We start from the raw sequence: 14,287 nt of genomic DNA, 5'->3' as shown, positions 1-14,287 counted from the left end.
GTTTCTCTCTCCACAGATGCTGCCATTTTCTGTTTTTATTGCGTGATTCTAGATTCGCCATCAAGAGGGAACATCTGCCCAGCACCTACCCTGTCAAGTCCCCTGAAAATTCTTCTAGGTTTCGAAGAGATCAGCTCGCATTCTTCTAAACTCCACTGAGTCTAGGCTCCAACCTTCCTCATCAGACAACCCCTTCATCGCAGGAATCCACCTGCTTTGGGTTGCCTCCAATATAAACATATCCACCTATAATGGCCACAAGGAAGTCCAAACGAGAGGGGTCAAGGAAAAAAACTGGTTTATTACAAAGTAAATTATACACACTGTACACTTCAGGTCCCAGCCAGGGCTACACATGCTCAGCTCTCATCTGGGCCGACCTTTATGCTAAGGTCTATTTACTCCGCTAATGTTTCCCCTCCCCCCCCCCCCCCCCCCCCCCCCCGCCCGCGCCCTCAGTGGAGAAGCTTGTATTCAGCGAGGTCCACCCCTGTCGGTCACACGCCGTGTCTAACACCACCCTGAAGTGAGGAGGCCGAATCAGCACATCGTCCTCTCGCTGTGGTCTAATGAACGCCCTGTACAGCTGATCAAACGTTCAAAGCTTTTTACTCTGCATTCATATCACTAATGGCCTAATTTCATCCTGAATTCTATCATTTTCTTTCGCCTTCACAAGCCTGCGAGATCACCATGTTCCGCCGACTCCGGCTATTCTTGATTTTCATGGCTCCATCATTGGCAGCAGGCCCTACACTCTCTGGGGCCTTAAACTCTGGGATTCTCCCCCTAATCTCTCCACATCGCTTACTCCTCCATTATAACGCTCCTGAAAAACCTTTCTCTTCAGTCAAGCCTTTGAACAACTGCCCTAAGATTTCCTTATGTGGGTGGGTGTGAAATGTTGCTTGATGACGTTCCTGTGGGTGGCTCGGTGAGTTTTCTTACATGTCAGGGGGCAATGTAAATGCAGGTTGTTGTTGTGAATCACTCAGGGTTGGTAACGGTGCAGTTCCTCGCTATGGCCACGGGGTTGCACTGCAGAACAATTCCCCGTCTCACAAGACCCACAAACGTTTTCAGTAACTTTTCAATTGGCTACAGAAAACTGTCTCTCTCCTTGTTCATTAATAACTTCATTGTAACTTTCAATCTCACTGGTTAAATTCATGCTTTCTGCTGTACTTGTGGTGATTTTGGCAGCACTCGAATCAGTGCCCGTCAGTTCATCAGATATACTCAGCGTGACAATACAGTTTTAGTTTTCCCATCTTAGTTCAGTCTGGGTTTCATCAGGGTCACTCAACCCCTGACCTCATTACAGCCTTGGTTCAAATATGGACAAAAGAGCTGAATGCCAGAGGTGAGATTGACTGCCCTTGACATCAAGGCAGCATTTGACCGAGTATAGCATCAAGGAGCCCGAGCTAAACTGGAGTCAATGGGAATCAGGGGAGAAACTCTCCGCTGGTTGGAGTCATACCCGGCACAAAGAAAGATGGTTGTGGTGGTTGGAGGTCAATCATCTCAGCTCCAAGACATCACTGCAGGAGTTCCTCTGGGCAGTGTCCGAGGCCCAACCATCGTCAGCTGCTTCATTAATGACCTCCCTTCCATCATAAGGTCAGAAGTGAGGATGTTTGTGGGTGACTACACAATGTTCAGCACTATTCGCAGACAGTTCATGTCCAAATGCAGCAAGACCTGGACAATATCCAGGCTTGGGCTGACAAGTGGCAAGTTACATTCATGCCACACAAGTGCCAGGCAATGACCATCTCCTACAAGAGAGGATCTAACCACTGTCCTTGACATTCAATGCATTACCATCGCTGAATCCCCCACGATCAACATCCTGGGGGAATCTTACAGCAAGTAACTCACCTTCTGCCCCCCCCCCCCCCCCCCCACCCCCCCAAAGCCTGTCCACCATCTACAAGGCACAAGTCAGGAGTGTAATTGAATAGTCCCCACAGGCTTGGATGAGTACAGCTCCAATAACACTCACCTATGGATGGGCAATAAGTGTTAGCCTAACCAGTGACGCCCAGATCCCGTAAATGAATTTTTAAAAAGATTGTTTTTAATCCCTTCTTGACCTCACTCAATCTCTATGATCTCCTCCAGCGTCATATCCATACTGGTTAACTGAGCTATAACTCAATTTGCTTGAGCATCCCTATTGCTTCATCATTGGTGACTGCGCTTCCAGCTGCCGTGGCCTTAAACTCTGGAATTCCTTCCATCACGATGCTCCGTACAAATCACCTCTGACCTAATCCTGTCTCTCAGTGTCAAATGCTGCTCACAGGAATGGGTGGAGTGCTCTTTCAGAGGTTCGGCACAGACTCGTTGGGCCGAATGGCCTCCTTCTGCACTGCAGGAATTCTATGGACTAACATGTTAATGAAATGTGTCAGATGTCAGAAATGCACATTTTGCGGCAGCACGTGGCACAGTGGTTAGCACCGCTGCCTCACGGCACCGAGGACCCGGGTCACTGTCTGTGTGGAGTTTGCACATTCTCTCCGTGTCTGCATGGGTCTCACCCCCACAACCCAAAGACGCGCAGGGTAGGTGGATTGGCCACACTAAATTGCCCCTTAATTGGAAAAAGAAAAATAATTGGGTACTTTAAATTTATAAAAAAAATAAGTGACGCACATTTTGGCAAATGTATTCAAGTATTTTTTGGTTTTGTACAAAAGTAGGCAATGTGGTCTAATTGGACTTAGTTCAATCCATTTGAAGCATCAGGTGGATCCAGGTGAGCTGACTCCAACTCACCTGGCTGAATGCATCGACTCTGCTCCAGGTGTGTCCAGTCGCGCTGCCCTCTGGGGGCTGTAGTCCAGCCGCGCTGCTTTCTGGGGGTGGTAGACCAGCCGCAGTGCTCTCTGGGGGTTGTAGTCCAGCCGCCTTGCGCTGGAGCCTGGCGAGCAGAGGGTGGCCTCGCGGCCCGGGGACTACAGCTCCCGGCATGCCGCGGGAGGGAGGCAGCGCCGGCCAATCAGAGTGCGGGGGCGGGCCGGAGAGCCCTGGCCAATGGGCGGCCGTCAGATGCGGCGCAGTCGCGCTGCAGGCGGACGGCGGGAGCCTTGGAAACGGAGCGGGAGCCGGGGGTGAGTGGGAACCTGGCCCTCACAACCCCAGCCACTCCGACCCCCTCCCCCCCAGTCACTCCGACCCCCTCCCCCGCCACTCCGACCCCCAGCCACCCCGACCCCCTCCCCCAGCCACTCCGACCCCTCCCCCGCCACTCCGACCCCCTCCCCCGCCACTCCGACCCCCTCCCCCGCCACTCCGACCCCCTCCCCCGCCACTCCGACACCCCCCCCCCAGCCACTCCGACCCCCTCCCCCAGCCACTCCGACCCCTCCCCCCCGCCACTCCGACCCCTTCCCCGCCACTCCGACCCCCTCCCCCGCCACTCCGACCCCCTCCCCCGCCACTCCGACCCCCTCCCCCGCCACTCCGACCCCCTCCCCCGCCACTCCGACCCCTCCCCCAGCCACTCCGACCCCTCCCCCGCCACTCCGACCCCCTCCCCCGCCACTCCGACCCCCTCCCCCGCCACTCCGACCCCCTCCCCCCCAGCCACTCCGACCCCCTCCCCCAGCCACTCCGACCCCTCCCCCGCCACTCCGACCCCCTCCTCCGACCCCCTCCCCCGCCACTCCGACCCCCTCCCCAGCCACTCCGACACCCCCCCCCAGCCACTCCGACCCCTCCCCCAGCCACTCCGACCCCCTCCCCTAGCCACTCTGACCCCCTCCCCAGCCACTCCGACACCCCCCCCAGCCACTCCGACACCCCCCCTCCCCGCCACTCCGACACCCCCCCTCCCCGCCACTCCGACACCCCCCCTCCCCGCCACTCCGACACCCCCCCCTCCCCGCCACTCCGACACCCCCCCTCCCCGCCACTCCGACACCCCTCCTCCCCGCCACTCCGACACCCCCCCTCCCCAGCCACTCCGACCCCCCCCCCGCCACTCCGACCCCCCCCGCCACTCCGACCCCCCCGCCACTCCGACCCCCCCGCCACTCCGACCCCCCCGCCACTCCGACCCCCCCCGCCACTCCGACCCCCCCCTCCCCGCCACTCCGACACCCCCCTCCCCGCCACTCTGACAGCCCGCCACTCCGACACCCCCCTCCCCGCCACTCCGACACCCCCCCTCCCCGCCACTCCGACACCCCCCCTCCCCGCCACTCCGACACCCCTCCTCCCCGCCACTCCGACACCCCTCCTCCCCGCCACTCCGACACCCCGCCTCCCCGCCACTCCGACACCCCGCCTCCCCGCCACTCCGACACCCCAACTCCAAACCCCCATATCCAACCATACTAAGGTGCAGACTCGATGGGCCGAATGGCCTCCTGCACTGCATGTTCTGTACCAGATGTCTTGATTTTGGGGGGGGGGGGGGGGTACAGTAACGAGCCCTCGGGTGAGGATATCGGGGTAAAATGAGCAACAAGTTAGCGAAGAATGTGGGGCATCAAATCGAGACTTCAAAGAACAGAGCGTGGGTGCAATGATGGGAGACAATCTGCTGTTATCGTGACATTGTGAATTGTTTCTGGAATCTGTACCCCTCTTAAGATCAACTCTGCAAGGGGCCATGCAGAGCATTCAGCCCCTCGTTCCAGTATTTAATTGCCCCGAGCTCCTGCCATTTATTTTTTAGTGTTTAATGTGCTTCTTCAGGTACAAAGTCCTGAGAGGACAATTAGCAAGCATGGGCTTCATTGCATTGACACTCTGCAAACCACTGCAGTGGTTTGCCATTGCCTTCTGCAGTGTAGCTGTCCAGGAAATTCTCCTGCTCTTACCGCCTGCCATCGGGTGTATTAGTAGGACTTGGCGTTTGACAAGATTACTGGCGCACCGTCCATGACTATCAAGTCCCAAAGAGGGACTTAAATCCAGAGTGGACACCGCAGGAAGGCTGTGATTTGATTGGCTAATAGGGAAACTGTGCTAAATTTGAAAATCCATTTATATTACTGGTTATAAAGTCCTTTGAGACAGGTAATAGAATTTTAAAAAAAAAGTTCAAATAAAAAAGTTTTAAAAAACAAGTTAAAAACTAATTAAATAAAATACAGATGGAGGGTCACGATGCACTGTTCCTGCGTGATGTGGGAGCTGGTGGACCCCATTGTGGTTCCCAGTGACCACATCTGTAGTAAGTGTTGGTTGTTTGAGGAACTCCGGCTCAGCGTTGATGAGCTGGATTCTGAGCTTCGGAGGCTGCGACACATCAGGGAGGGGGAGAGGGACCTGGACACTGTGTTCCAGGAGGCAGTCGCACCCTTTAGATTAAAGACCCTGAAATCGGCCAGCGGTCAAGGAAAGGAGGGTGTGGCTGAGAGTGAGGCAGGTGGAAGGATCCAGGAGGTAGGATTTCAGGAGCCTCAGCCCTTGTCCCTGTCCAACAGGTTTGGGATTCTTGCTCCCTGTGTGGATGGGACCAGGGACTGCAGTGAGGATGAGCAAACTGATCACAGCACCGTGGTACAGGAGGCAGTTCAAGTGAGGGGGGAAAAACGAAATGTAGTTGTAATTGGGGATCGTATAGTTAGCGGCATTGACACTGTTCTTTGTGACCAGGATCGAGAATCCCAAATGTTGTGTTGCCTACCTGGTGCCAGGTTTCGGGATATCGCATCTGGGCTGCAGAGGAACTTGGAAGGGCAAAAATCCAGTTGTCGTGGTCCATGTAGATACCAACGACACAGGTAGAACAAGGGCAGAGGTTCTGCTGAGGGAGTATTAACAGGTAGGAGATAAATTGAAAAACAGAACTAAAATTTAATAATCTCTGAATTACTATCTGAGCCATGAGCTAATTGGCACAGGGTCAATAAGATTCAGTGCTGCTCAAAGATTGGTGTGGAAGGAATGGGTTTGAATTCATGGGACATTGGCAATAGTTCTGAGGAAGAGGGGACCTGTTCCGATGGGGCGGTCTTCATCTGAACCATGCTGGGACCAGAGTCCTGACAAATTGGTAGCACAGTGGTTAGCACTGCTGCCTCACGGCGCCAGGGTTCCAGATTCGATTCGTCTTGGGTCACTCTGTGCGGAGTCTGCACGTTCTCCCCGTGTCTGCGTGGGTTTCCTCCGGGTGCTCCGGTTTCCCCCCTCAAGTCCCGAAAGATGTGCTGTTAGGTGAATTGGACATTCTGAATTCTCCCTCTGTCTACCCGAACAGGCGCCGGAATGTGGCGACTAGGGGATTTTCGCAGCAACTTCATTGCAGCGTTAATGTATTGTATAACTAGGGTTATAGACAGGGCTTTAAACAAAATAGTTGGGGGTTCAATTACATGGAGAATTAGAAAATCAAAGTTAAAGGAGAGAGTAGAAGTGCGGGTTAATGACGAGGATTTTAAACTAATTAAAGGAGCAGAGGGCTCGGGATAGGTTAGTAAAGCTTCAAGACCACGTAAAAGAACAGAGTATAGAAAGTGGCAGGAATCTAACCTCAGGCAGAGCAAATAAGGGGATAAATATGAGAAGGGAGGTGGTCTATGCAGGACTGAGGGTGTTGTACCTAAAAGCACGCAGTATACTAAACAAGGTAAATGAGCTTGTTCGCACATTGAAATTGGCCGTATGATGCGGGCATCACAGAGATGAGGTTGCAAGCGGATCGGGGCTGGGATCTAAGTATCGAAAGGACAGGCAGATGGGCAAAGGGGGCGAGGTTGGATTGTTAGTAAGGAATGAAATTAAATCGATAGCAAGAAGCGGTATCGGATCATGAGGCATAGAGTCTGCGTGGGTAGAGTTGAGGAATCGCAAAGGTAAAAAGAACCTGATGGGAATTATGTACAGGCCCCCTTGCAGTAGTCAGGATGTGGGGCAGCAACTAAATCAGGAGATCGGAGAAAGCATGTTAAAACGGCAATATCACAATAATCATGGGGGACTTCAATATGCAGGTGGACTGGGAAAATCAGATTGGTAGTGGCTCCCAAGAAAAGGAAATTTGTGGAATGTCTAAGAGATAAGAGATTTCTTTTTGGAGCAGCTTGTGACAGAGCCTACGAGGGAACAGGCAATTCTGGATTTGGTGATGTGTAATGAGGCAGACTTGATTAGGGAACTTAAGGTGAAGGAATCCTGAGAGAGCAGTGACCACAATATGACAGAATTTACCCTGCAGTTTGAGAGGGAGAAGCTGCAATCAGGTGTAACGGTATTACAATTAAATAAGGGTAACTGCAAAGACATGAGGGAGGAGCTGGCCAGAGTTGATTGGAAAAAGAGCTGAGCAGGGAAGACAATGGCAGGAGTTTTGGGGGTTTATTTGGGAGGCACAACAGAAATTCATCCCAAGGAGGGGGAAACACACTAAGGGGAGGACGAGCCGTCCATGGCTGACGAGAGAAGTCAAGGACAGCATAAAAGAAAAAGCATACAAAGTGGCAAGGATTAGTGGGAAGCTAGAAGATTGGGAAGCCTTTAAAAGCGATCAGAGGACAACTAAAAAAGCAATCGGGAAGAAGATGGGTATGAGTGCAAGCTGGCTGGTAATATAAAAGAAGATGGGAAGAGTTTTGTTTCAATATATAAAAGGTAATAGAGGCAAAAATGGACTTGGACCACTGGAAAATGTGGCTGGAGAAGTAGTAATAGGAAACAAAGAAATGACAGAGGGACTGAATAATTACTTTGCATCAATCTTCACGGTGGAAGACACCAGTGGGATGCCAGAGCTCCAGAATAACCAGAGGGCAGAGGTGAGTGTAGTGACCATCGCCAAGGAGAAGGTTCTGGGGAAACTGAAGGGTCTGACGGCGGATAAATCACCTGGACCAGATGGACTACACCCCCGCCCCCCGTAGACTCACAATGGGAAGCGCATGCATAGATTTTTAAATAAATTTAAAACCCCCATTGTGGATATCCGCGGCTTGGATGCAATGCGGGTGGCTGTCTTGGACCCCAACACCCGCGTTATAAAGGGGGACTACTGTATTCACCACAAAGGCAAACTCCCATGCCAAGCTCTGGGTTCTGTATTGTTGCTACAAGATGTTTTTTTTAAACTAGTTTGGTACGCTGCCTTTATTTATTCATCCAAGGTAAGATGCAACATCAGGGGCCGGTGTAGACTCAATGGGCTGAATGGCTGCCTCCTGCACTGTAAATTCTATGGTCCAGCAAGTATAAAACCTGTCATCCCTCGCCCTCACTCACTCTCTTGCTCTTCACATCTCGGCCTTTCTTGTTCTTTTTATCTGTTTCACTAATGCAGCTATAGGCAATCTTCTTCTTGCTTTCCTCTCTTCATTCCTCCTGGGATCCAGATATATGCTGAAATGCTGTGCAGGCTTCCTCCTTCCCATCTCCTTATGATGTTCAACCCGCCAGAATGAATGGTACAGTATTCTGCTTTAACTGGTTCTGCACCAGGTACCTCATCCTTTACCGTCCAGCAGGTGGTGCTGTCCTACACCTGGGCTCCCGGCACAATCTCTAGCTGCAGGTGTGTCTGCCAGGGCCGTGGGTGGGGGAGTGAGGAGGGGAAGGGGAAGGGGGGGGGGGGGGAGCCTCTGGATTGATTTGACGAGCACATTAAAACTCGTTGGTAACCTTTTGCAGCCATTGAGACATCCCCTTGTTCTTTCTGTGTGGAAATGTGTGACAGGGCCAGCAGTTGCATTGAAACAGTGTTGTAATGTGGAAAAAGTTTGGTTACTTCATTCCGGAGGACCTGACGCGTGTGCCAGATTCCTGGGGACGGGAATTGTCCCACTTCCCAGAGCTAACATTGCCCAACTGGGTCAGCTGAAAATGTATAAAATAGTTGGGCCTCGCATGGCTCGTGTTCATTGTAACCTCACCCCCTGGGCTCTGTTCTTGTGCTTTATTCTGAACCCTATTGTCGCTCAATCCTCCTGTGTGTTGTTCAAAGCTAGAGCTGTTCACATTTCAAAGCCATTGGCATTCCAAACAACCCGTTAGTACCGAGAGAGAGCAGTCACCTTGTTGGGATACAAAACCAACTACCCTTGAGAGCAGCCCTGTTTTTATTTATTTTTTAAAGTGTGACGATAGGACCCATTTGGATTTGAATTTGTGTTTTTTTTTTGCTTTCAGTCCAAGCCCGTCCCTGTGAATGGGCAAGGGGAGGGGCCAGCAGAGAGCTCTGTTTGCTGAAAAGGTTCCAGCGAGTGAAGGGCTTGTTTGGAAATAGACCCGAGCCAGGCTGGAGCACTGCCTGTGAGCTCCTCCGCAGAGCCAGAATGAAGGATCTTTGTGTCGAGTGAAGTAGATTAAAACAGGAAGGCTGCTGCATGCAACTGGGATCTTCCTTCCAGTCCGAACTGTCATCCTCTCCTGCCAGGGGATACCAACAAACCACGAAAAGAAGCTGCTCCCAGAGGGAAGGTTCACTTTAGTCTGTCGTCTGGATGTCACAGGAGTGAAGGAATCCTTAAGACGTTGTTGTTGTGGAACTGGTGAGTTGCCCTAACTTTATCTTGGCTTGGGTAAAGTAGCTTTTCACTTAAAAAGGCTTAGCCGGCTGGGGAGGTGAGGTTGATGCATGTTTACAGTACTCACTCACTTGGTGTTTATGTCACCACCCCATATTTAAATTAATATGACTTCTGTCATTGCACTTGATGCCAAATCGCGAAACTCTCCATTCAAGATGAAGGGAGAGTGGGCCGTTCCTTTTCAATCTTGGAATGCAAAAGCCCTCAACGTTTCCAATGCAGGCTACTCTGGGAATTGAAACAATGGAGTGTTTTATCCCCGGAGTGATTTATTTTTTTGTTGTGTGTGTGTTGCTTGTTTCAGAATGGTGCGTCTTGCTGCCTCCGTTGTCAGGGTTTTGATTGGTGTTGCTCAGATCAGGAGACTGCATGGTGCCCAAAGGGCCAGTGGGTGGGAGCAGAACTTCTGAAGCATACGGTTAAAAAGTGGGCAATGAATCATGACGTTGGCAGTCTGTGGCCTCTTCACGGTCCACGGGCGAGGGAGTTTGGTTATGTGGGGCGACTGCTGAGGTTGCGATTGTTCTCCGCGTAGAGGAGATTTAATAGAGGGGTTTTGATGAAGTAAGTAAGGGGAAGGATGTTTTCAGTGACAGCAGTGCCAGTGACCAGAGGGCACAAGTTGAAGGCAAAAGAACCAGTGGCAGATGAGTAGAGTGAGTTGCCATGATATGGAAGGTGCTTCCTGAAAGGTTGGTGGAAGCAGATTCAATAGACTTTCCAAAGTGAGCTGGATAAACGCTTGTAAAAGGAAAATGTTTGCCTGGCCACGGGGGGAGTAGAGTGGTGTCATGCATCGAGATTTACTCTTTTATCAGGCTGATTCGGGATCAATGGGCTGAATGGCCTCCATAGAATCATTTCCATCTTCCCCAGCTTTTTAATTTATTTTCGATTGTATGCAGTTCCAAATGGCAAGATCAACCTGTATTTATATAGCGCCTTTAGCGTAATAAAATGTCCCATGACGCTTCACGAGGGTGTTTTAAACAAAATATGCCTCTGAAGCACATCAGGAATCAATAGATCAGACCATCAAAAATTTGCTCAAAGAGGTGGGTTTTAATCAAGCGGGGCGGGCACATAGTTTTGCATGTTTGATGTGATCGTCACGGTCGCACAGTGGTTAGCACTGTTGCTTCACAGCTCCAGGGACCCGGGTTCAATTCCGGCTTGGGTCACTGTCTGTGTGGAGTCTGCACGTTCTCCCCGTGTCTGCGTGGGTTTCCTCCGGGTGCTCCGGTTTCCTCCCACAAGTCCAAAGATGTGCAGGTTAGGTGGATTGGCCATGATAAATTTCCCCTTACTGTCCAAAAAACAAAGGTGGGGTAGGGTTACGGGGATAGGGTGGAGGTGTGGACTTGGGTAGGGTGCTCTTTCCAAGGGTAGGTGGAGACCCGATAGCCCGTATGGCCTCCTTCCGCACTGTAATGATTCTAAGACCAGTGTGCATCTTCTTTCCCAAAACTTTACATGACTATAAGAACCTCTTCAGCGACATCAATGTTGCAGTGAAGCATTTTGACCAGGGGGAGGCATTGCTAATGTTGGGGTGAAAGATTTGATTGCGGGGGATGGGGGGGGAGAGTATGCAAGCTCAGCACCATAAAACCATGGTGGTGTCCTGCCCACTAACGACATGTCCTAACTTTTAAGATACAAACTTCTTTCAATGTGGACTATTTTGAACTTGGCTTTTCCACTGTGCTGGAAAAGTGGTCACTGAAGGTCAGATAACTGGTTTGTGGGTTCCAAAAACTGACTAACACAAACAACATGACACATCTCCGACAAAAGGTTGTCAACTATACCCGTCCTGAAACCATCGAAAGGGCAATCCCAATTGAATGGGTCTTTTCCAAAGTAAGGAAGGTGATTGTCTTAACCTCCTCGGGATGCATGTCATCAAACAGTAGAGCAGGGTCTGGCTCATCAACCCAAGACCGCCACCACCATTTCTGGAAAAGGAGCTTTAGTTGTGAGGAGTCATGTGGAATGGTTTGTCCCTCGAGAAGGTTAAAATGCTGACTGCGGAAAGTAAGACAGCAGCGACAGAAAAGGCAGTAACGTTGGTGCCTTCAAAAGCCGCAGGCTGTGCCATCGGAAAGTCTCCGAGCGCGTTCCTTTTTGACTCCACCAATACAGCAAACAAACCTGATAGCTGTGACTGCGGCTAATTCTTTAAAGTGAGATATGTTCTCCTTACCCTAGAATACTAGGGTTGCCTCGAGTGTGCAGCACAACCGCACAAGTCAGGTAATTGTGAGTTTATTAAAGTTGAGAGTTTTGTGAGTCTCTTATGAAACCCTCCTCATACCCTTCAATTAATCCAATTAAGAGACAATTTAGAATGGCCAATTCACCTACCCACAGACCCACGCAAACACGGAGAATGGACAACCTCCACACACAGTGACCTGGGGCCGGGAGTGAACCCGGGCCTTAGCGCCATGAGGCAGCAGTTTTAGCCACTGCGCCACCGTGCCGACCCTCCTTGTTAACCTTCTCGAGGCTTAGAAATTCCATAAGCATCCCAGGCACAGGGTGGAGCAACTGACCTCCATCCCAATAGGATCTGCCTCCTTGCCACCAGTGAGGCAAAGGCCAAGACATCTGCCACCCCTGTGGAGCTGTGGCAAGTCCAACACTCTGAGTATGGTCCCCGGGGGGACTGTGTTCTTGGACTAGCTGTAACACTGTCGACATGGTACCCCAAAACTCGCTCAGTTTTAGGCACGACCAAAACATGTGCACGTGATTGCACCTGCCCCATTCCCCCCCCACCCTGCACCTTTCACAAATGCCCTCAACCCTTTCGAATAGATGACTCATTCTTGACCTTGTCAAATATGTTCTGTGAACTACCTTCAATTGTATTGGTGCCAACCTGGTGCACGAGGTCGATGCATTTCTTTCCCCAATTCCTCCTCCCATTTGGCCATCACCTTCATTATTATTCCTAAATATTGGCAGAATTTTTACTTCTCTTGTGTCTGTGCTTCTCCCTTTTTAATATTTCAAGTGATTCGGGCGTCGCTAGTTACAGGCCAGCATTTATTATCCCTAATTACCCTTGAGAAGGTGGTGGTGAGCTCCTGCATTGAACCATTGCAGTCCCTGCGACGTAGGTACATCTACTGTGCTGTTAGTGAGGGAGTTCCAGGATTTGGACCCAGTGGCAGTGAGGGAACGGCCGATATATTTCCAAGTCAGGACGGTGTGGGAGGGGGGGGGAGCTGCCAACGACGCCCACATTCCCCAAAAGTGAATTAAAATAGTAGCGTGGAATCCACCTCTGGGCAGACTCTCCCTCGCTTCGATGTTTCATCTGAAAGCCGTGATACAGCAGCACACCCTCGTTACTACACTGGCGTGTCGGACTAGATTTTGAGCTTAATTCTCTGGAGCAAACTTTAAACTCACAACTACCTGACTTGTGCGGTTGGGCTGCACACTCGAGGCAACCCTAGTATTCTAGGGCAAGGAGAACATCAGGGATTTCAGCTAGTATCAAGAACAGAGTAGTATTGTTCCACAGAGCCCATTTGTAGCCATCTACAGATAAATACGCCATTGCTTTCTATCGGTTAACGGAACAAGTTAATATTACAGAGTGAGTTATGATAAGGAAATCAGTTACGCAATGCAACTGGGTTGTTGCATTTTAGTTGAGCATTCTACAGCCGTGCCTGCTCTCAGCCACTGAGTATATTCGTCAAAGAACGGCGAGAGTTTTGGACACAGGGAATCGAGGGATTTGGCAATACAGTAGGAAGTTAAAGGTGAGCTTTCATCGTATTGGCTGAGGAGGCTGAAAGAGTTGAAAGGCCCAGTGTTCTAATCCAAGCTTCTCAGCATGATGGCTGCACCTGTCCTGTTAGATTATTTCCAGATGTAAAGTCTAACGTAACCCTAATGTTCACCGAATTGACTAGCGACTGCTCCGATGGCCAAGTGGAAGTTAACATCGCCAATTAGGCCAAATGGTTACTTGTGAAAATATCTGTTGTATCCCGTGGCTACCTAAAATGAACTTATTTTCAAACCTATTTCAACAGGCTCTCTCTGAGACAGGATGCACAGCGTGGTGAGTTATAGTGCATCCCTTGGATCTCTCGGGTTGATGAAACTCTTTGGGGTTTCCTGGACCTGGAGTTTTGCTGCTAGCTTTGGAATTTATCTGGGAAGTGGAGGATGGCGGTTTATTCGGATAGTATTGAAAACTGCGCCGAGAGATCTCTTGTAAGTTGTACCGTGCGTTTGATGTGACGTGTACGCGCCCTTTTACACTGTTGCCGGATTGCCAATGTTGCATATCGTGCTGTTCTCTTGCCAAAAATCTATGTTCTGTCATGTCTGTGTTCTGTCATGTTTGTGATGCCTACTTTGTTCCTCATTAGCAGTCCTCGCCTCTCCCAGCTCCTCTACTATCCTCAGAGGATGTTACAATAATCATCTTTATTAGTGTCACAAGTAGGCTTGCATTAACACTGCAATGTAGTTACTGTGAAACTCCAGGAGGAGGCCATTTGGACCATCATGGGTTGAAGAAAGAGCTACCCAATTAGTCCTGAACGGGCGCCGGAATGTGGCGACTAGGGGATTTTCACAGTAACTTCACTGCAGTGTTAATATAAGCCTACTTTTGGCAATAAAGATTGTTAAATTATTATTTGTTCATCTGTTCTAGGGAGGAGATGCTCTGGCTGATGTTGCAATCCAGCTCGTAGTAATAATAATCTTTATTATTGTCACAAGTAGGCTTA

The 14,287-nt window shown here is 50.5% G+C and overlaps 1 protein-coding gene across 3 annotated transcripts in view; it reads left to right on the top strand.

Moving 5' to 3' along the window:
* Positions 1-3,050: 3,050 nt before the first annotated feature.
* slc27a1a (solute carrier family 27 member 1a) overlaps positions 3,051-14,287 on the top strand; it is a 46,632-nt gene continuing 35,395 nt past the window's right edge. The window contains exons 1-3 of one of the 3 annotated variants that reach the window (XM_038784694.1): positions 3,051-3,122; positions 9,121-9,482; positions 13,580-13,763. In XM_038784694.1, the coding sequence (XP_038640622.1) occupies positions 13,597-13,763 (167 nt within the window). In that variant the 5' untranslated portion in view covers positions 3,051-3,122; positions 9,121-9,482; positions 13,580-13,596. Of the gene's footprint in view, positions 3,123-5,646; positions 5,789-9,120; positions 9,483-13,207; positions 13,304-13,579; positions 13,764-14,287 lie in introns of those variants that run through there. The other 2 variants (XM_038784695.1, XM_038784696.1) reach the window with 2 other exon arrangements.

This window comes from Scyliorhinus canicula, chromosome 25 (assembly GCF_902713615.1).
Source record: "Scyliorhinus canicula chromosome 25, sScyCan1.1, whole genome shotgun sequence".
In the NCBI taxonomy this organism is placed as follows: Eukaryota; Metazoa; Chordata; class Chondrichthyes; order Carcharhiniformes; family Scyliorhinidae; genus Scyliorhinus; species Scyliorhinus canicula.
The sequence above is the reverse complement of the archived record's forward strand: the minus strand, read 5'-3'. Positions and strand labels throughout refer to the sequence as shown.